Below are 23253 nucleotides of genomic sequence, written 5' to 3' on the forward strand. Positions count from 1 at the left end.
TGCGAGACTGGCGGTGGGGGGGGCCGTGAGGGGAGAGAGAAGGAGGGAAGGGCGGGGAAGGGACGAGGGGTGGTCGCGGGGATTCAGGGAAGGGGTTGGAGGGGGAGAGCCGACCTTTTTCCCGCCATCACACCCCCCCCCCGGGGAGACGGAGAAGGGGGCACCATTACATAACCCCCCCCCCTCACGCTCCCCTCAGCCCCGTCGTCCCCCCGGCGACGCTCTTCTTTTTTTCGGGGCGGCACCATGTGAGGCGGCGAAGGACCGGCTCCTCTCCCTCGAGGCCCGCGGCCATTTAGGGGCCGGGGAGGAGGCAGGAAGAAGGAGGGTTGGGGAGGAGGAGGAGGAGGTGTGTTGGGGCGATGGGGAGGAGGAGGAGGATGGCGACCAAAAGGCCCGACAGGCGGAGGATGGCCCACCACCACCACCCCTAGACCCGGAGGAAACAACCCTTTCGTGGATCTGCTCAACAGCCCTCTTTTTAATTTTAATTTTTATTTTTTATCCCACCCCCGGCCCCAGAAGGGGGGAGAAATAAGGGCCCCCCAACGGTGTAAATTTCCGCCAGGGCCGAGGAGGAGAAGAAGAAAAAAAAAAAAGGAACAAGTCCGTGGCAGGAGGGGCCGGGAGGGGGGTCCGACCCCCCCCCCCTTTCTGTGAGAGGGGAAGGGGGGAGGTTTGGGGGCCAGCCTCGGCTCCCCCGCCCTCCGCTTGGGGCTCGGAAAAGAATTAAAAATGGCCGAGAATGTGGTGGAGCCGGGGCCGCCTTCAGCCAAGAGGCCTAAACTCTCCTCCCCGGCGCTCTCCGTGTCAGCCAGCGACGGCACAGGTTAGTCCTGGGGGGCGGGGGGGGGGGCTACACTCTTCCCTTTCCCCTCCCTGAACCCCCCCCTCCCCATTTTGTTGTCTAGATTGAACCCGTTGTTGGGAAAGGACCGGCTCTGTAGTACTTCCCAAGCGCTCAGTACAGTGCTCTGCACACAGTAAGCGCCCAGTAGATACGATTGAAGGAACCCCCCCTCCCCATTTTGTTGTCTAGACTGAGCCCGTTGTTGGGAAAGGACCGGCTCTGTAGTACTTCCCGAGCGCTCAGTACAGTGCTCTGCACACAGTAAGCGCCCAGTAAATACGATTGAAGGAACCCCCCCCCCCCTCCCCATTTTGTTGTCTAGACTGAGCCCGTTGTTGGGAAAGGACCGGCTCTGTAGTACTTCCCGAGCGCTCAGTACAGTGCTCTGCACACAGTAAGCGCCCAGTAAATACGATTGAAGGAACCCCCCCCTCCCCATTTTGTTGTCTAGACTGAGCCCGTTGTTGAGAAAGGACCGGCTCTGTAGCACTTCCCAAGTGCTTAATACAGTGTTCTGCGCTCAGTAAATACGATTGAATGAACCCCCCCCTCCCCATTTTGCTGTCTAGACCCCGAGCCCGTTGTTGGGAAAGGACCGGCTCTATGGCACTTCTACTTCCCGAGCGCTCAGTACAGTGCTCTGCACACAGTAAGCGCCCAGTAAATACGATTGAAGGAACCCCCCTCCCGATTTTGTTCTCTAGAGTGAGCCCGTTGTTGGGAAAGAACCGGCTCTGTAGCACTTCCCAAGCGCTTAATACAGTGCTCTGCACACAGTAAGCGCCCAGTAAATACGATTGAAGAAACCCCCCCCTCCCCATTTTGTTGTCTAGACTGAGCCCGTTGTTGGGGAAGGACCGGCTCTGTACCACTTCCCAAGCGCTCAGTACAGTGCTCTACACACAATAAGCGCCCAATAAATACGATTGAAGGAACCCCCCCCTCCCCATTTTGTTGTCTAGATTGAGCCCGTTGTTGGGAAAGGACCGGCTCTATGGCACTTCTACTTCCCAAGCGCTTAGTATAGTGCTCTGCACACAGTAAGCGCCCAGTAAATACGATTGAAGGAACCCCCCTCCCCATTTTGTTGTCTAGATTGATCCCGTTGTTGGGAAAGGACCGGCTCTGTAGCACTTCCCAAGCGCTCAGTACAGTGCTCTGCACACAGTAAGCGCCCAGTAAATACGATTGAAGGAAACCCCCCCTCCCCATTTTGTTGTCTAGACTGAGCCCGTTGTTGGGAAAGGACCGGTTCTATAGCATTTCTACTTCCCAAGCGCTTAGTATAGTGCTCTGCACACAGTAAACGCGCAATAAATACGATTGAATGAACCCCTCTCCCCATTTTGTTGTCTAGACTGCAAGCCCGTTGTTGGGAAAGGGCCGGCTCTATACCACTTCTACTTCTCAACAGTGCTCTGCACACAGTAAGCGCCCAATAAATACGATTGAATGAACCCCCCTCCCCATTTTGTTGTCCAGACTGTGAGCCTGTTGTTGGGAAAGGACCGACTCTATAGCACTTCTACTTCCCAAGCGCTTAGTACAGTGTTCCGCACACAGTAAGCGCTCAGTAAATACGATTGAATGAACCCCCCTCCCCGTTTTGTTGTCTAGACTGTGAGCCCGTTGTTGGGAAAGGATCGGCCCTATAGCACTTCTACTTCCCAACCACTTAGTACAATGCTCTGCACATAGTAAGCGCTCAATAAATACGGTTGAATGAACGAATGAATTCCTTAACCTTCCACCCTTCCCCTGCTTGAACCCCCCTCCCCATTTTGTTGTCTAGACTGTGAGCCCGTTGTTGGGTAAGGACCGGCTCTATAGCACTTATACTTCCCAAGCGCTTAGTACAGTGTTCTGCACACAGTAAGCGTTCAATAAATACAGTTGAATGAACGAATGAATTCCTTAATCTCCCCATACCCCCCCCCCCCCCCCCCCCGTCTCCCCTTCTCCTTTCTCTCCACCGCTTCTTCTCTCTCCCCTCCGGGATTTTTAAGGTGCATCTGCGAGATTCGTTCATTCATTCAGTCGTATTTATTGAACGCTTACTGTATGTAGAGGACTGTACTAAGCGCTTGGGAAGTAAAAGTTGGCAGCATATAGAGACGGGCCCTACCCAACAGTGGGCGCACAGTCTAGAAGATAAAAAAAAGAAGTCCCCACCGATGTTGGGGTCCTCCCCCGAACCCCTCATTTCCTCGCTTTTCTAAAAGATCACGGCAGCGCTATGTCATCTTGGCGTTTTTGAATCCGACTCGGGTAGGGATGTCGCGACTGCCCACTTTAAATCGTGGAATTGGGGACTGGGGTTCACGCCCCCCCCTTGATTATTTTCGAAATTCCGTAAGGCCCCCTCATGTCGTTTTCAGTTTCAGAATTTCCATTCGGTTCATAAAAGAGGGATTCGGAACCCCTCTCCTCGTAGGCGACTCCTGTTTATTTCCCTTACTTTCTACTTTTCCCTTTCGGTGTTTCTTCCCCTTGGTCAAGGATCTCGGATACGGTTAGGCTGTTTTGGTTTAAATTGTTTACTTGGTTTTTTTTTAAGGTTGTGGATGGGGATTGACTTGTGGGCTTTAGCAAGATTATTTTTGTCTTAACAACAAACACATAGCGTTTTTTTTCTTTATTTGCATTCAGAATCAATATGGAGCATAGCTCATTTTGCATCTCCCATTTCTTTGCTGCGAGACCAAAATGTCTGAAACTCCCATCTAGGCTTATCAGGTTGGGGGAAAGGGAGAGGGGTTTTCTTTGCACATACACACGCGCAGAATTTTTTTTTTTGGGGGGGGGGGGGCATGATTTTCTAGAGAGGAACAAACCGGTTTGTGTGGAAACGCCATAGCTGCCTTGAAATCAAACCAAGGGATAGAAGTTGTAGGTGTCTCAATATCCAACAGACCTGTACTGGTTGTACTGGAAGCTAACAATGAGGGGCTTACCTTTCTATGCCTCGACTGTCTTGAAGATGAGAATTTCAGATTTTACTTTGTTCTAAATTATTTCTGTGAACCACACCAGCGTAATCATTTTGGGACTTTTTTTTTTATGACCAGAAGAGAATTTCAGGGACTCTTTTTTCCAACCCCTCCTTCCCATTGCACATTTAGTTAAATAGTGTTGTTATCCCTGATGGCCACCAACCTCCTTGCTCCGTTGTTGTAGTGGTTTGAGCTAGCCAGGAAAATGAAGGGGAAAAATGGCTGGCCATTTGACAGTAAACAAGATGTTTTGGCTGCCCACTATGAATATTCAGCCTCATTTAGGCGCTGGTTTAACTGGGAGTAGCCAGTATACCACCAGAAATAGTTTAGACCGTCTTCCCTTCCACAGATAATTGTGAATGACGGATGTTCATGAATTGGCTATCCGAATCTACCCTTTAAGTTTGCGAAGAACTTTAATCACGTTTGTAAGTAGGCACCATTTTATAGGGTAAGAACGGTGAGATGACATGTTTGGAGTTTCTTCTGGAGATGGTGGTATTAATAAGGCAGCAGAAATGTTTCCTTGTGGGCTCATTGGAGTCCGGCTTTGAGGATCAGTTTATATATGTTGGCAGTGGTGAAATTCTTTAAGGCAGCAATTTTTTTTCCCTCTTCCCGATTATTTTACTTGGGAAAATGAGGTGTAGTATTCAAATCAGAAAGCCCAGCCCCTTCCCCCCACAAAAAGGGCATGCAGTATTTTGACTTGCAACAAGCTTGGGGAGCAGTAAAGAACGTTTAAACTTGGATAAATGGTGTTTTCCCAGTCAGTAAATGCATATGTGAGTTCTACAAGTTTTCATAAGAATGCAGGTGGTAAAGGACAAAATAACAGATGTTTTTGGAAAGTTGACTGGTTAATCACAGGTGACTTGGCCAGCAGAAATTGGTCACAGTACTATCTAGGTTTTGGAAATTTTAAGTAATGTTGTAAGTCATTCCTGAGGTGTATGAAGATGGGTATCTCCACCTTCTAGACTGTGAGCCCGCTGTTGGGTAGGGACCGTCTCTAGATGTTGCCAACTTGTACCTCCCAAGCGCTTAGTACAGTGCTCTGCACACAGTAAGCGCTCAATAAATACGATTGAATGAATGAATGAATCTAGCAAATTTAAAATGGTAAAATTCCCTCCGACCCCAACATATTTCTGCATCTTAGCTAGTCTTGTCATGTTTCAGCGTGGTGTTCCTTCATTATTCCGAGCTTTTTCTTTGCTCTTTCTCTGGTACCGTAGTATGTAGTTTGGTGCAGTGCACCTTCATTTATTTAGATAATCCACAGATTTCATCTGTACGAATTTAGGGGCTTCCCCTTCCCAAGATAAAAGGTGGGAGCAAAAAGTGTCTATTTTAAGACCTTTACTACTGAGCAGGTGAGAATTCAGAGACTTATGCTTTATGTATATTGCAATCTCCACCCATTTTATAGAGGACTGAACATATTTTCAGTTTGCTTTATTCTGGTTTTGGGAATTCCAAACCTGAAAAGATTACTTCACCACCTGAATGGTACCGTGGGCAGTACACCATTGATTTTTCAAGATTTAAGCCTGAAGACTACTGTAAGAGTGTAATTCATTATGTGTTCTGTTTCCCCACACAAACCGTTACCCCTTGAAATACATTTGAATGATGGAGATCATCCCAAACACGTTAAAGTGAGTTTTTATAAATGCTGTTTGTTCATCAATGAATTAATAGCTACTTTCTCATAATAATGCGCCTTTCTTTTCCTTTAACTGCTTTATCCAATTTTGAAGTCAGAATAGATTTTTTTCTCCCTCCTGATGTCAGACTGTACTGCAGTAGTACAAATAACTTTTGCCTTAGCCCCCCTCCCCCCCAAAAAAAACTATCCCTTTTTGTGCATGTGTGGTCTGCAGGGGGACGTGAAGAAAAACTTACTGCTTGTGAGCTTACTTTCCTATTGTCTGAAAATGAATGGCAAGTAGTAAGTATGTTGCTTCAAATTGGTTATGGGGCACGTTTGGTTCTTTGTAATTTAAAAATTGTAGGTTCTTAACTTAAAATCTGGGTGTGCTTAATTGAAAAAATGTTTCGTAAAGGTAGGCGAGGATTCTGTTTTTGAAACTGACTATAGTAGCTTTGGAGATTCCTTATTGCATTCTTCAGTCCCTCTAGGAGGCTTTCTACTAAATGGTTTAGATATCCTCCCGTTGGTAAAGTAAGGCCTGTTTAGAATGTGTTTCACTAGCATCCAATATTTTGACTAGAACACTATTTTTTACAGATGAAGCAACTGAATTCCAAGTTGGTAGGTGACTTATCAAACGACACAGCGTATATTAAAGCCATATTGAAACTTGAGTTTCCAGGCTGTTACATAGACAATGACCCAAAATGAAACTTCTGGTTGTTTTTTTAACTGAAGTGTCCACTGCCCTTCTTTTTTCGTTTTTTTTTGGCTCCTAATTTTTAGCACACTAAGTTTTGAGTTAAACTTAAAAAAAAATCTTTTACAATCTTTTGACTATAATCTAACAGGAATGATTAACATTCTTTTGGTAAAATGTAGTAGGCTTGGTAAGTGGTTATTCTCATGGGGTAACATTTGTAAAAATGGGTGCCAACCCAGTTGAGGTCTGGTTTGTGGAACTCAATGGTATTAAGGGCTTCCTCTCTGCAGAACACTATCCTAAGTGCTTGGAAAAGTTCAACAGAGTTAGTAGATGTGATTTCTGACCTCAAGGACCTTACAATTTAGTGGGGTAGGTGGGCGTTAAAAGAAATTATAGTTAGGGGAAGCAAACAAGTATAAAGATATGTACATAAGTATTGTGAGGGTGGGCAGTGGGGTGAATGCCCAGATGCTTAAAGGGTTGCATGGGTGACACAGGAGAGAGGGAAAGTAGTGTAGGGAAATGAGTCTGGGAAGGCTACTTGGAGGAGATGTGGTACTTTGAAGATGGGGAAAGTATCAGCCTTTCAGATTGAAGCCGTAGGCATTTTCAGGCAGGAAGGAGAGGGTGAACAAGGGGGTCAGTGGCTAGAGAGCTGAGACAGGATTAGAGGAGCAAAATACATGGGCTTGATTGCAGTAGCAGTTAGAATAAATGGTGGAAAGGAAGCTTATTGTGTGTCACAAATGGTTAGGAGTTTCTGCTTCAAGTGGGTGTGGAAGGGCAGGAGGAAGAGAGAGGAGACTTGTTCAGACCAGTGTATTCAGAATGAAGTATGGACTGGAGAGGGGAGAAACTGGAGGCAAAGAGGTCTTAGAAAGGAGGCTGATGCAGGAGTAGGCAGGCTATGACAAGTGCTTGGGCCAGTGGGGTGGCAGGTTGGATGGAGAGGAAGTGATGGATTCTGGATATGTAGTTATGGAGATAGAATCGACAGGATTTGGTGATTGCCTGAATACGGAAGTTAGCGGGCTTGTGAGACAGGGAGAAGGGTGATTTGGCAGTGGTGATGAGAACACTGGAGAAAGGAGGGGATTTAGGAGGGAAGATGAGCTCAGCTTCGGACATGTTTGAGGTGCCATCCAAGTAGCGATGTCCAAGTCTGGTCTAGTGCATGGAGCACAGACCTGGATTCTAATCCCGGCTCTGCCCCTTGCCTGCTGTGACCTTGGGCAAATCACTTAACTTCTCCGTACCTCATATGGAAAATGGTGATTAAGACTGTGAGCTCCATGTAGGACATGTGCCGTGTCCAACCTGATTCACTTGTATCTTCCCCAGCACTTAGTACAGTGCCGGGCACATAGTAAGCGCATCACAGATGCCATTAAAAAGAATAAAAAAGACTGTTGTTGTGCCTATATGATGTGGGTGTGTTTAGAAAATTTTCAGGTGGAACGTTAATGCCCCTAAAGTGGATAGCCATCGGATCAGGTGCTTCATACTTTTGGAGAAAACTAGGTTCAGGTCTGCCACATCAAGTGTTTTCACTCTGCATTTTGGCTAGCCTGTATGGAATTAAGGAACTGTCCTACAATGTAAACCAATTTGGATACGGGGGCTACTGGAGAAACGGCTTTGTGTGTAGTGGGTGACATTGGTACAGGAGACCTCCCCTCTGGGGTGTTGCAAGAATGCAACTCCCCTGTTGTAGGAGAACGGGTGTAATACAGATGAGTAACTTGTGGGTGTTTGGTCTAGATTTCCCCTCCACACTGTTAGCTCCTCGTGGATAGGGAACATGCTATAAACGCTGCTGTAATAGACTCTCCCAAGCACTTAATACAGTGATCTGCACCCAGTAAGCACTAGGTAAATATCACTGGTTAATTTTATGTTTTTCTTCACCCATGCGGCAGAACTAATGGCAAGCACCAGTTTAATATTAATAACCGTATAGGTAGGACAGGTGTATTCGATGGCACATACCACTAGTCCCAACATCCCGACCCTGGGGTAGCATGGTGGCCTGATGGGTCCCTTGCAACTGGACTTCTTCCCTTCAGATCTGTCCCCTCAGTGGGGACAGGTAGTCTGAGCTCAGGCATGTTAGTGATGGGTTGAGAAGAAGGGCGTGCACTGCTTCCCAGGTGGCCACTTGGGCCAATCAAGAGTGCCTGGTTTCACATCAACTGCCCTGTCCCCAAGAGCTCACCTTGACATTTTTGAGCCCTACCGTGTAGAAATGCAATACATATTAGTATCAAATTCCTGTAATGTGCACTGGCTAAAGGATCAAATAGCATCAGTGCCAGAATCCAAGAATTTTTTTCAACCCGTTGTTAAATTTGTCACCAGACCCAGCCCGTGGCACTATCCTTGACTCTTCTCTCCCCCATCGGTTCTATCTTCGTAACATCTCCAGAATCTATCCCTTCCTCTCTGTTTCTTTTGCTTTGGAAGGACGATGGGTGGTTAGAATTGGACAGTGCTTTGCACATAGTAAGTGTTTAATAAATGCCATTATTATTATTATTCATAGGTCCAGGGAGTTGGAGAACACCCACCAGGACAATAGTAATAGTGGTACTAAGCAGTGAGGTAGGTAGAAGAGAATCAGATCCCATATGATAATTGGCATTTGTTAAGCGCTTGCTATGTGCAAAGCACTGTTCTAAGCGCTGAACAGTCCATATGGGGCGCACAGTCCAAGAAGGAGGGAGGAAAGGTATTGAAACCCCATTTTGCCAATGAGGGAACTGTGGCACAGAGAAGTTAGTGACTAACCCAAGGTCACTCAGCACATAAATGGCGGAGCTGGTTTAGAACCCAGGTCTTTTGACTCCCTGGACGTGATACTTGTCCACTAAGGCTCCCTTTTGTCTTGTGTTACCTTTCAAAACCTTTTCATTATTTCTTTAGGCTTGTCAGACTAGGCTTTTTCTTCTTTGTGACATGAAGATAATTTGCCACCATGGTTGAGAGCCAGTTAGCAGTGGCAGTTTGTATAAGGTCACTCAAATCAGCCTGAACTACACGATTGGAACCCCATTCCTAGTTAGAGGTGCAGCCTTGGGAAGAGATTCTTGTTCTTCTAAGTCCATGTTCGAGGCCAGAGTGAGGCAGCCACTGGGTTGACTGTTGGATAAAAGGTGGTGTACAAAGTGTTCCGGACTGACGTGTATAATAGCCCCTTTTTCCTGGTGCAGTGTAGTTTTCCGTCAGCTTAATTTTGCTATTCCTTTTCTATTCTTTGCTGTCCAGGAGATGGGAAGGAAAGCACGAGATTGAGAATTGACACTTTCTCGTGTCAAGGAGCAGTTACTCCTCCAAGTTCTTGTTTGATGTGTAAATACCTGTGTCTCGGCGTATACAGTGTACATCACTGGGCTAAAAGCTGTCTGGAGATCTCATAGTTCAAATATTTGAGTATTTTTGAGGTATGAATTTGCATACAGTAAAGCAAAAATTTAGTGCAGGGGTAGATGAGAACTCAGCCGTGTAGATCATAAGTGCTACCTAGCAGTGTACCCATCAATCAGTGGTATTTATTGAGCACTTAGTGTGTGCAGAGCACTGTTTGAAGCATTAGGGAGAGTCCAGTACAACAGTCAAATTTTACTCAAGAGCTGGAAATCTGTACTGCCACTCAGTATGGTTTGAGATCATCAAAATCGCCAGCCTCAAATTTGCTTTGAGGAATAGTAACAGTTTGAACTGATGTTTGCTTTTTGGTTCAAATCACTGACAGTGCCATTTAATAGATGACTAACTTGAATTGTGGAGTGGGTAGAGTTTCACGCGCAGTTTTGTCTCCATTTAGCAGCTACTGAAGAGGATGGTATAATAGAGGAGGTAGACACATTTCCTGTCCACAACAAACTTACAGCCTAGAGGGACTTTTTACTTTAAATTTTTAAATGAGGGAAGGCTGTCACTTGGAAAAATTATTTTTCAGCTCTTACCACATGACACTGAGTTGATCTTCCAGTTTTTGTTTTTTAACTGCTTTAAGGTGTTAATGTAGGCTTTGTTGGATTTGGGAGGAAACAAAAATGGAAAATGTTGAGTTCGAGCTGAAAGTGATAATATTTTTCTAAGTAGAAATCACTTTTGATTCAAACTGGCCTATGCGAAGCTTTTATGATGAAGATTTTTAGAATTTTACTAAAGCACTAATTTCTTTATAGTCCTATGTAGTTTTAAAGACAGTGCCATGTTTGCTACTTGATTTTTCTTCTGTGGTAGACATCTGTCAATTTGGAAACATGGAAAAACTTTGGAGTTCCTTAAAATTTTTGCTCAACATATTTCTTATTATTACTCCCCCCTTCATATCTGACAGACTGTCATTCTTCCCATCTTCAAATTGAAGTCCCATCTCCTCCAAGAGGCTTTCCCCAACTAAGCCCTCTCCATTTTGTGTCGCACTTGGATATGTACCCTTTAGTCCCACAGCACTTGTGCCCATATCTGTAATTTATTTTAATGTCGTGCTCCCCCTCTAGACTGTAAACTCCTTGTGGGCAGGGAATGTGTCTACCAACTTTGTTAGAGTGTACACACCCAAACGTTCAGTAGAGTGCTCTACACAGGGCTCAGTAATCAATCAATTGTATTTATTGAGCACTTATCAGTAAGTAGGATTGATTGATCGCTCCCTTAGGTTTTACAGCTCTTTCAAGGATTTAGCAAACTGTCCAATTCTAATCAATGTTTTTGTACTGTCGGTAGGAGCAGGTTGTCACTTGTCTGGTTTAAGTGGAATCATAAACTCTTCACCTATGAAAACTCTTGGCAAACTAATGGCAACACAGCGTGATGGGCAGTGGAAATAGAGGGTTTACATCAGCCTGTAATTACGATACTACTAATATCGAGGGCTAACTACAAAAGTTGAGTTCAAGTACAGTCATTTCTCAAGTTGGTTCAACCAAGTGTTTAACATTTCTTTGTTTTTCTTCGGTGGTTCTTCCTTGTATAACGCTATAAGGGAGATAGTATCCCAGTTTCACAGATGAATGTAGAAGAAGTAAAATTGGTTGATATTTGGTTAAAGGGCATCCAGCAGGTCAGGGGAAGAGCTGGTAAAAGAAGTCTAGAATCCCTGACTTCCAAATTTATGTGTTTTCCATTAGGATCAACTACCTCGGTATACTTACTGTAGAGACTAGATTCGGTCAGAATTACAAAATTTGGCATGAGTTTGAACTCTCTTTGCGGTGGCAGCAGGCGGGTCTGCGAGTGCTGCTACTCTGCTTCTCTCAGGGCTCGTCTGGAGGTTGAGTTGGACTCTCCTGAAGCGGATAGTAAGACTAGGCCATAGCCTGCTTCCTTCTTTTTCCAATCACATTTCCAATGTGGAGGAGAGAGAAGGTGGGATCCGGCATAACTCCTTCTCTAGTGAGAAGGAAGTGAAGGTAGAGCTGACTGGCTGAGTGCCAAAGTCAGATTCTGACCAGAATGTGCCCAGGCCAATTGACTCCCACTGGTGGAGAGACTGAAAGTGATCAGGACCAGGGTTAAACTAGAGCTCATCCTGAATCTTATCTAGTAACTACCTATTTTTGAAGAATAAGGCTCTCCGACAGATCATCACCAAAGCATCTGTCCAAAGGGCTCTTAAAAACAATTTTAAAGCTACATATATACATATGTATTTTATACAGATATAATCATTCATTCAATCGTATTGAGCGCTTACTCTGTGCAGAGCACTCTACTAAGCACTTGGTAAGTACAAGCTGGCAACATATAGAGAATTATGGTATTTGTAAAACAGTGCTTGGCAAATAATAAGCACTTAACAAATACTATTATTATTAATAATATATAATGTAATAAAATGCTTACTATATGCCAGACACTGTACTAAGTACTGAGGTGAATACAAGCAAATTGGGTTGGACAAAGTCCCATGTGGGGCTCACAGTCTCAATTCCCATTTTACAGATGAGGTATGTTGCCAACTTGTACTTTCCAAGCGGGGCTCACAGTCTCAATTCCCATTTTACAGATGAGGTATGTTGCCAGCTTGTACTTTCCAAGCGCTTAGTACAGTGCCCTGCACACAGTAAGCGCTCAGTAAATATGACAGTGAATGAATGAGGCACAGAGAAGTTAAGTGACTTGCCCAAGATCATAGAGCAGACAAGTGGTGGAGCCAGAATTAGAGCCAGATGCCCAGGCTCTAGCCAATATGCCATTCTGCTTCCTACAGTTATTACTATAATGTATAAAGATAGCTGATAAAACTGAAGTTCTGGGCATTGAGGTTTTATTCATGAACGTAAGTGTGCTCTTAGACTTACTCATACCCAACTATCCCAGCCTCTGGGGTAAAAGTATTTTGCTCTTTGTTGCAGTTGCTTTTTGCAGGGTTTCATGATTGAAGTGTAGGACTGAAGATTATTCCTTCAGAGCTTATATATGAAGTACCTAATGACAGCTGAAATTTAGGTATTCAAAGTCAGTGTAGTCATGAAAGGAAATAAATTTTACAATTTTTATTATTTTTTTTGGCCAAAGTTGAGAGCAGGGTGATTCCTGGGGTTCAGTCCCTATGTTGCTGCATGTTTTTAGATCTGTGCTCCCTTGCATGTGGGGATGACGCTATTCCATTAACCACAAATTAAGCAGGGGATTGGGAAGAGAAGGCATTAGAGGAAGCTTTCCAGGGCCACTGGGCTCCAGGACAGTTGCAGAATGTTTCCCATCACATACCCTCCCCAGAATTCCTGTCAGTAGTTTGTTTTGAGGATGTGTTTGATGAGAGTGTTGGAAATCTGGGCTGGGTTGAGGATGGGCCCCTAGCTCTGGTTACAAAGAGCAGTTCCTGTCCCTGGGGCTTCCTCCCAATAGTCATGCTGGAGTGAGAGAGGAAGGGTTAGGGCTAGAGGACTTTGTCTCTTCTCTCCCAGGCAAGGTTTTGGATAAGAGGGGGATATTAAAAAAAAAAAGTTAGAGATCACTAACTGTGACAATTTTGGCAGTTCCAAAATCTTTTTTTTTTTAAGTATTTGCTTTATCAAGTAGGAAATAGATGTGCTCATTTTACTTGGGTTCAGAGGCCAGGTGAAACCTTGGAGAGTTAGAAAGGGCACTACCCTGCCTCAGTTCCTCAGGAAAGCAGAGGAAAGTTGGAGTTCATCCCTCAGTGATTTGATGTCTATCCACTTTTGGGAATAGATCTTACAATCATAATGATTTAGTGACAAAGTTAGTGGAAAGAGTGGAAATAATCTCAATTTGACAAGTATTTTTTAGATTTTTAATCCATTCATTCATTCAGTTGTATTTATTGAGCGCTTACAGTGTGCGGAGCACTACTAAGCGCTTGGGAAGTACAAGTCGGCAATATATGGAGATGGTCCCTACCCAACAATGGGCTCACAGTCTAGAAGCAGTTAATTGACAGTTTGCAGCATTGTGTAAGCATACAAAATATTAGAGTAAACTTATTAAAATTTGAAACTTTTGAATTTGTTGAATTTGTCCTTTCAGTTAATACTGTGTACATAGTGGGCTAAAAATATGCTCATGCAGCTGAAGAAAAAAGTCAGCAATCAGTTTGCAATTTGAGCCATATTTAAATTTAAATGATGACTTGCCGCCAAGTTTTCTACATTTGTAGTATTCATTCATTCAGCTGTATTTACTGAGGGCTTACTGTGTGCAGAGCACTGCACTAAGCGCTTGGGAGAGTATAGTACAACAATACACAGACACATTCCCTGCCCATAGTATTGCCATTGAACTTATGGTGCTTCTTGGTCTGGTTTTTAAGAAACACTGGTAAACATTGACTAAAATCACAAGATAAGAACTTTTGAATGATTTTAGTCTGGAAAAACATCTGAGCCTATGTATTATGAATTCTAGAGAAAGGAAGGTTGAGTCCACAGGTAGATGGTAAGATGGAGCCTTTGCCCTTCGAATTGCTTTTTCGTTGCCTTTCTGTTGTTCCAATATCAATGTCATATTTAGCATTTACTTTGTGGAGAGCACTGTACTAAGTGCTCGAAAGAGTACAGTATAGTGGAGTTGCTAGACAGGTTCCTTGCTCACAACCAGTACAGTGCTCTGCACACAGTAAGCGCTTAATAAATGCGATTGAATGAATTAATGAACCAGCTTACAGTCTAGAGAGTGTGGTTTTGAGGTCCTATAGAGGGTTCTACCTTTGGTGTCAGTACTAATTATTTAATCTTGTGTAATATTGCTAACTCCAGTAACCTATAACCTCTCCGATACTCAGCCAAGAGTCATTTAGGCTTTATTTAACAAATGAAGGAATTTTGTTGCAGTGTTTACGTGATAGCTTAAACCGCTTGTACCCTTCTCATAAAATGTGAGTTTTCAAAGCGCTAGCAAGGTGGCAGCAGTTGTGTGTGGCAGACATAAAATAACCCCTGATCCATGTCAATTATAGGGCCTAAAGCTCACAAGCTAGTTATTTCTCATAGTTTTATTATGAAATTATCCATTTCTTATTCAATGTAAGACTGTTTTTAGGATCACTGTTTTATTTTGTCCGTTCCAAAATCATTTATTTTCAAGCATTTGCTTTATCAGGGAGGAAATAGGTGTGCTCCTTTTACTCTCCTTCTTTCCCTTCCTTTTGAATAGAACTTTTAAGACCAGTAAGAGCACTCCTAATTACCCACCAAAATCATTTCAGAGGGAATGGAGAACATTTACCACATAGACCCCTGTACCCTCAGAACAGTGAGTTTGTGGGAAATACCCATATTTGTGTGAAAACTTCCAACAGTCTAGGTAATCATGTTAATGAAAACAAACTACATTAAATATTTTACCTAGTGAGGGGATTTCTCCCCCCTTCCTCCCCAGCCACTTATTTTCTGGCCTGCTCTTTTAAATCGGGTGAATAAATTCTTACTTCCAGGAAAGGTTTTTATCTATTTAAAAAGAGTCCTTGAAAATCATAGTTCTTTTTTTTTAAAAAAAAAAAAAACAACAACCAAAAACCTAGCTTGTTTCTTTTTTGTGTACTCCTAAACAACCCAAGTGATCAAGTGATTTCTGATGAGCGTTTAATTTCAGGAAAGATGCAAGCTTTACTCTTTTCCCCCCCTGTGGTCAAAGCCACCGACAAGTCTTTGCATAGGTATTCTGATGAAGAGGAGATAGAAAGTAAAGACTAGTGTAATATAAAATGGGCCCTGAGCTGAGTATCTTTAATATAGCCCAAATTGAGAGGAAAGCCCAGGGAATAAGCGGTCTGTGCCTGCCCTGACACCTGGCTAGGCTCAATCTCATTTCTGCTGAGTGCAGGGTTGGAACTGTGGCCTGCTGGGGTTTACTTTTAGTGAAAACAAGAAGGATTTTTGTGCACCCTCAACTCATCTGTCATGCATAGTGGCACCACCGTGGGAAGCTGCATAGCCTAGTGGATAGAACACAGTCATGGGAGTCAGGAGGACCTGACTTAGATCAGAGGACCTGATCTAGTCCCACCTATGCCACTTGTCTGCTGTGTGATCTTGGGCAAGTCACTTCACTTCTTTGGGCCTCAGTTACCTCGCCTGTTAAATAGAGATTAATACTGTGAGCCCCATAAGGGTCGTGGATTGTGTCCAACCTGATTAGCTTGTATCTACCCCACCACTTAATACAGTGCCTGGCGCTGAGAAGCACTTAAATGCCACCCAAAACAAAGAAAAAACAAAAAACCACCGCTGTTGCCTTCATCTGGGAATACAAGTACCCAGTCTAGTTTCCTCCCAGCTCAGTCTGACCCTGGTTTGTGAGGACTCTAATCTACATGCCAAATCTTCTAACACTTTGTGAACCTAGTTTTACAGATTTGGTAACTCAGGCCCTAGTTTGCCTGAATTGTGTTGATGAGTCTAAGAACCAGGACTTTGACAGCCAATTCTTGTTCATGTGAGGGTTGACTTTTAAGTTTTCGATATATCCAGACCTGTTGTCTCTCCCCCTTCTGTTACTTGCCATTTGGCCGTTGGACAGCTCATTAACACCTCCGTCATAGGGTGGGTGGGGAAATACTATACTGTTTTAGGAAATGAAACTCAAACCATTCAATTTTTGTGCTTGTTAGGAGGGCTGTTAAAATGTTTAGAGGGGGAGTAGAGTGAAGGAGTTGGCTGAAATGGGATTATGGGGTTCAATTTTCCATACTAGATTTTCCATACTAGCTCTGTCTTCATTACCATGTGTAATTAAGGTTTGCCTGTTCTATTTCTGATGCTTTTTTGAAAGCAGCTTAGGGTTTTGAAAAAATTAAGTGCAATAGATTAAAAGAAAGCATTTAGACTTAGTATGCTGAAAAATGAGAATTTTCACCATAAGCTTTAATTGCTAAACCTAAATTGGCGTAATTGAAATCAATGAGTGGTATTTGAGCCCTTACTTTGTGCAGAGCACTGTACTAAGTGCTTGGGAGAGCACGGGTTGACAGATGTGTCCCTTGACCACAAGGCGCTTGCGATCTAGAGAGGGATGCAGACAATAATATATATAAATTATGGATATGTACATAATTGCTGGTGGGCTGATGGAGGGGTTATTAAAGGACACAAATCCACGTGCAAGGGCCATGCAGAAGGAAGAGGGTGGGGAGGATGGTGGTCTGTCGGATATCGAGGGGGAGGGAATTCCAGGCCAGAGGCAGGGTGGGGGAAGACAGATGAGACAGAGGTACACTGAGAAGGTTAGTGGTAGAGGAGCTGAATGAGTGTACTGGGTAGTAGTAGGAAATCAGTCATGTAGATAGGAGGGGACAAGGTGATCGTGTGCTTTAATGCCTATGGTTAAGGTGTTTGTTGCAGAGCTGGATGGGGAAACAGTGGAGGTTTTTGAGGGGTAAGGAAGTACAGATTGGACATTTTTTGGAAAAATGATCTGATAAAGCAGGTGAAGTATGGACTGGAGTGAGGAAACAGGAGGCAGGGAGGTCAGCGAGGAGGCTGATGCAGTAGTCGAGGCAGGATGGGATAAGTGCTTGGGTCAGCGAAGCAACAGTTTGGAAAGGGCAGATTGCAAAAGGTTGAATTGAAAGGATTTGGTGGGTTTAAAGAGAGAGGAGTCGAGGATGGTGCCAGTGCTACGGTCTTGTGAGACATGGAGGACAGTGGTGCTGTCTACAGTGATGGGAAAGTCAGGAGGAAGATGGGGTTTAGGTGGGAAGGTAAGGAGTTCTGTTTTGGACATGGTTAAGTTTGAGATGTCATCCGAACATCCAGGCCGAGATGTCCTGAAGGCAGGTGGGAGAGATAAGGGCTGAAGATGGGAAAGCAGCATGGCCTAGAGAATAGGGCTCGGGCTTGAGTGCCAGAAGGACCTGGGTTCTAATCCCGACTCTGCCACTTGTCTGCTGTGTGACTATGAGCAAATCACTTCACTGGGCCTCAGTTTCCTCATCTGTAAAATGGGAATTGAGACTGAGTCCCATATAGAACAGAGACTGTATCCAACCTGATTAGCTTCTATCCACCCTAGTGCTTAGAACAACACCTGGCACATGAGCGCTTAATAAATACCTTAGCGGAGAGACATCGTCAGTGTAACACAAAGCAGTGTTCAAAAAGGCACAAGAACCAAGTGAGACCAAGACGAGGGAAGCGAAGCCTAGATTGGACGAGCCATGGAGGGTGGTGTACTTTTGTAGTGGAAGGATAGTTTTAATTTGAGCTGCTTTTGAATTATATTGTGACCAAAGTTTGTTCAGGTGACCCTACCCAAGGCCAGCACATAAATTTGAGGAGAAAGGACTTGGAAGTGAACATGATAGAGAAAATGTTTAAGATTCTCGAATTTACTGATCTTCCCCAAAAGACCTTAAAGAAGCTTTTAGCTTAAATGTTATCTCATACACTACAAGGACATTCGGTTTCAGATCAAGTATTCAGCTATAAAGCATAATCTGTATATTGCTAATTATTCTTGTCTTCTAACATTGTTAACCTGTTTTTCAACTCTGAGTTAAACTTTCATTCTTTGATGGTACTCTTTCTATTCTTCCTTTCTGTTCTGTTCTTATTCTGATTTTTCCAATGTCACTTTCAGAACTCCTCATTACAATTCTTGTCTATTTCCATTTGCCCACTGATTTCTATTGCTACTGCTCAGTAAATTTAGTATTTTCTTATCTAGTTGGTTGTGGGCAGGGATTGTGTCTGTTATATTGTACTCTCTCTGGTGTTTAGTACAGTCCTCTGCATACGGTAAGCGCTCAGTAAGTACAGTTGATGGATTGAGTCTCCTAATGTTAGAGAATCGTAAGGAACCCTTGCCTTGTATAGGTTGCAAACATCTTAAAAACTCAAATTGTTTTCCCTCTCCTTTAGAAAAAGTCATTATGTACTTTAAATCACTATTGACTTTAAAAGGGGTCCAACTTTTTGTCAGCCAAAGGTCTCCTTGGCCCCACTCAACATTTTTAGTAAACTCTCTGGTTAGTTTGATTACAGGAAAAAAAGCAATTATCCAAACTTTAGTTTCCTGACCAACATTTTATCTGAACCAAGTTTGTCTGGATAATACATTTTTTTTAAAAAAGAGGTTGTTGGATCAAAATTGGGTAGACATCTGCCTGTGATCGTCAGACCCAATTCTGTTCAACCATCTAAATGAGCTTTGGTTCCAGATAGTTTGGAAAAGTGACCTTACTGTGCTAGGCCCTTTTAAGCAGCTAATTTACTTTTAGAGATTGTAGGTATTCCAGTTCTTTTTTGGCTGCTCATATAATTTCATTATGAAATCTAGTAATGTTCATCATCATCATCATCAATCGTATTTATTGAGCGCTTACTGTGTGCAGAGCACTGTACTAAGCGCTTGGGAAGTACAATTTGGCAACACATAGAGACGGTCCCTACCCAACAGTGGGCTCACAGTCTAAAAGGGGGAGTCAGAGAACAAAACCAAACATACTAACAAAATAAAATAAATAGAATAGATATGTACAAGTAAAATAAATAGAGTAATAAATATGTACAAACATATATACATATATACAGGTTCTGGATTTTCAGTACTGCTAATTTTTTTGTGTTTATACCTTTACTTTTAAAGTTAGGACTATCTTAAGCATCCTATTTACTATGGAAGTTTTTGGAACCTTTCCAAAAGTTCCCTTAAAAAGTAATAGTATCCAAGTTACGTTTTAAACCAGCATAATTTCATATTTGCTTACACTTTATTCTGTGAAATTCTTAGCAGAACTCTTAAATTACAATAAACACAACTGTTTAGTAACTATTTTTTAAGTTCATGAAGTGTTTCAGTTTCTTATGACTAAAAAAATATACTGTGCAACAACAACAGTAAATTTAGGCGTATAGGTTAGGTTTGAGTTCCACTGATTTGGAAATTCTAAAAAAACCTTCATGATTGTTAACAAAGGATTTTGAAAACTACTACATTAGTTCTCTAGTTCAGTGTTGACATATTAAACTTAAATCTCTTCCTCTCCCCCCCCCCCCCCTTTTTTTTTTAGATTTTGGGTCTCTCTTCGACCTGGAGCATGACTTACCAGATGAATTGATCAACTCTACGGAATTGGGACTTACCAACGGTGGTGATATTAGTCAGTTACAGACGAGTCTTGGCATGGTTCAAGATGCTGCCTCTAAACATAAACAGCTGTCTGAGTTGCTACGGGCTGGTAGTTCCCCTAACCTAAATATGGGAGTTGGTGGCCCAGGCCAGGGCATAGCCCCCCAAACTCAACAGAACAGTCCTGGAATGGGAATCATAAACAGCATGGTCAAAAGCCCCATGGCACAGGCAGGCTTGACTTCCCCCAACATGGGAATGGGCACCAGTGGGCCAAACCAAGGTCCACCAGCTCAGTCGACCGCCGGTATGATGCCAGGGGTAAACAGTCCAGTTAATCAGCCTGGAATGGGAATGAACACCGGGATGAATGCTGGCATGAATCCTGGAATGTTAGCCGCAGGCAATGGACAGGGGATGTTGCAGGGTCAAGTCATGAACGGTTCTATTGGAGCAGGCAGGGGACGACCTAACATGCCATACCCAAACCCAGGAATGGGCAACGCTGGCAACTTGCTTGCTGAGACACTACAGCAAGGGTCACCCCAGATGGGAGGACAAGCGGGACTGAGAGGCCAGCAACCTGGAGCAATGAACAAGGTGAGAAAAGCAGTTTGTTTATTCATTTTGCATTTTCTTTATTCTTTTTGGTTCTGCCGTCAATAATCATTTGTATGCAATCTAGGCGTTATCTAGAAAAGCCATCATGTTTGAACTCATTTGGAGGTCTAGATGGGCCTCCAGAGCATGCACGTGATTGGACTGGTATGCTATTTTGCACTCTTAAACTGATGCTTTAAATTTCCTTAATTGAGGTTGAGGAAGGGGTTGAAGTTTTTATTAATCTTCTTTTCCTCCCCACAGATGTGTCCTTTCACTCATCTAAATTGTATTTTTACCTTTTTATAATCAAAAAATCATTATTGAGTGCTTATTGTGTACAGAGCACTGTAATAAGCACTTGGGAGAGTAAAAAGTAACAGGCACATTCCCTGCCCAAAACGAGCTTACAGTGTACATTTCAAGGTGGGACTATTTTAAGCATCCTATTTACTATAGAGTTTTGTGGAACCTTGCCAGAAGTTCCATAAAACTGTAACATTTTGTAGTTTAGCAATAGCTTAAATCCTTTGTCAGGAACTCATTTTGTTATTTAACTCTTAAGGAAGCCTTTCATTTTCACTTCGTGTATGTTTTCATTTTTGCATAGAGCTTCATAGTATTTTTAGTTCCTGCTCCTATCACAAACTGCTTCTCATACTAGAACACTTTTTAAAATTTCTGCTCTCTTATTCCCATCCCATTTAGGTTTTGGGACTCCCTTTTCCCATCAATGTAATCCATACCTAACCCTACTTTAGGAAACTATTATGAAATTTATGACAACAGTAAATTTGTCAGTGTATACCTCTGCTTTCTGTTAATTCATTTTAGCACTGTTTTTTTTTAACACATCCTCTTCAAAAACAATAGACAAACTTGTAGATTAAGATATTATATAATGCTCTGTCATCCACTGTAATCTTAGCTAAGTGAAAGCAAAAGCAAAATTGTGTGTGTGTGTGAATTTGTTTCCTCCACCATTGTGGAAAATAAGCAGATGCTCACCTCAGATCTAGTTTCTGCCACAATACTTAAAAGATTCAAGTAGGTTTTAAACAAACAGGATATAGCAATTACGAAGAAATATGACAAAAAGAAAGAAAAAGAAGTTTAGGAAAAGACAGCCTCTGCCCTCAGGAGCTATTTGAATGTTTTAATTAAGGAAGAATGTCTTCATTTGTCATTTTGCTAGCCTAGTAAATAATAGTGATAATAATAATAATAATAACAGTAATGGTATTTAAGTGCTTGCTATGTGCCAAGCACTGTTCTAAGCACTGGAGGAGATATAATAATAATAATAATAGTATTTATTAAGCGCTTACTATGTGCAAAGCACTGTTCTAAGCGCTGGGGAGATACAGGGTGATCAGGTTGTCCCACATGGGGCTCACAGTCTTAAATCCCCATTTTACAGATGAGGGAACTGAGGCACAGAGAAGTTAAGTGACTTGCCCAAAGTCATACAACTAATTGGCGGATCCAGGATTTGAACCCTTGACCTCTGACTCCAAAGCCTGGGCTCTTTCCACTGATCCACGCTGCTTCTCTAAGGTTATCAGGTTCTCCCAGGTGGGGCTCACAGTCTTAAGCCCCATTTTACAGATGAGGTAGCTGAGGCACAGAGAAGTTAAGTGACTTGCTGAAAGTCTCACAGCTGGCAAGTGGTGGAGCTGGAATTAATCAATCAATCAATCGTATTTATTGAGCGCTTACTGTGTGCAGAGCACTGTACTAAGCGCTTGGGAAGTACAAGTTGGCAACATCTAGAGACAGTCCCTACCCAACAGTGGGCTCACAGTCTAGAAGGGGGAGACAGAGAACAAAACCAAACATATTAACAAAATAAAATAAATAGAATAGATATGTACAAGTAAAATAAATAGAGTAATAAATATGTACAAACATATATACAGGTGCTGTGGGGAAGGGAAGGAGGTAAGACGGGGTGGGGGGGTTAGAACCCACGACCTCTGATTCCCAAGCCCATGCTCTTTCCACTAAGCCACTGCTGCTTCAATATTGAAGAGATAGGCTGATTTAAAAAAATAATAATGCCTCCGTATGATTTTATGGGGGGGAAGGGTCTTGTTCCGTATATTTGTTGATAGTAATTAAATAGTGTTATTTCTAGGCATAATTAGGTTCATACTAGTACTAGTAAAAATTGACTCTGGGGTATGGGATTGGTGAAAACTTGTTAGACTATTGGAAAATTTGAGGAAGGCTTAGGTTTTTTGAAAATAATGAAACCCTGTTAAACCGACTTCTGAACAGTGAGGTACCCACTCGGAATTATGAATATAATCTACAGGTGGAAACCAAGCCCCGTAGTATTTAGTCATTTTAGATCAGCGTCCTAGACTATAAACTCATCACGGACAGGGAACATTTTTGTTAATTCTGTTGTACTCTCCCAAGCGCTAGTACAGTGCTCAGCACGTAGTTAACGCTTGATGAATACCATTGATTGATTGATTCTCAGCGTGACCCCTGGAAGGCCAATGGAGATTGAAAAGAGGAGGTCACAGAAAAGATGTTAGGGCATAGCAGAAACCAGGTAGACACGAGGATTTGAGACCTCAATAATTTAAGTAGACTTTTGGCCAATTTTTTTATTGCATTAAGTAACGAACAAAATTTTGATCCAAACCACCCTATCTAATCTGCATATCTAATATATTTTCCCCCATGATTCTTTCTCCTTTCTGATGAGTGTACTAATGCACAAATTCCTCCAGTCTTCTCTTGGGGCACCCCTGGTTCCAGTATCACCCTCTCCTTGTCTTTTCAGTGCCAGGGTTTCTCTGAGCTGTTTCTCCCCCTTTCCCCATTTGAGGGCAGGAGTTTCACGCCTCCAGACCCTCCCTCCCCCCACCACCATGTGTCCTTCCAGGGT

General features: G+C 42.9%; 1 protein-coding gene across 2 annotated transcripts in view; it reads left to right on the plus strand.

Moving 5' to 3' along the window:
- The first annotated feature begins 675 nt into the window (after positions 1–675).
- EP300 (E1A binding protein p300) overlaps positions 676–23253 on the plus strand; it is an 82945-nt gene continuing 60367 nt past the window's right edge. For both annotated transcript variants that reach the window (XM_038756935.1, XM_038756936.1), the window contains exons 1-2: positions 676–829; positions 19693–20351. In XM_038756935.1, the coding sequence (XP_038612863.1) occupies positions 736–829; positions 19693–20351 (753 nt within the window). In that variant the 5' untranslated portion in view covers positions 676–735. The remainder of the gene's footprint in view (positions 830–19692; positions 20352–23253) is intronic.

This window comes from Tachyglossus aculeatus, chromosome 14 (assembly GCF_015852505.1).
Source record: "Tachyglossus aculeatus isolate mTacAcu1 chromosome 14, mTacAcu1.pri, whole genome shotgun sequence".
NCBI classification, from domain to species: Eukaryota; Metazoa; Chordata; class Mammalia; order Monotremata; family Tachyglossidae; genus Tachyglossus; species Tachyglossus aculeatus.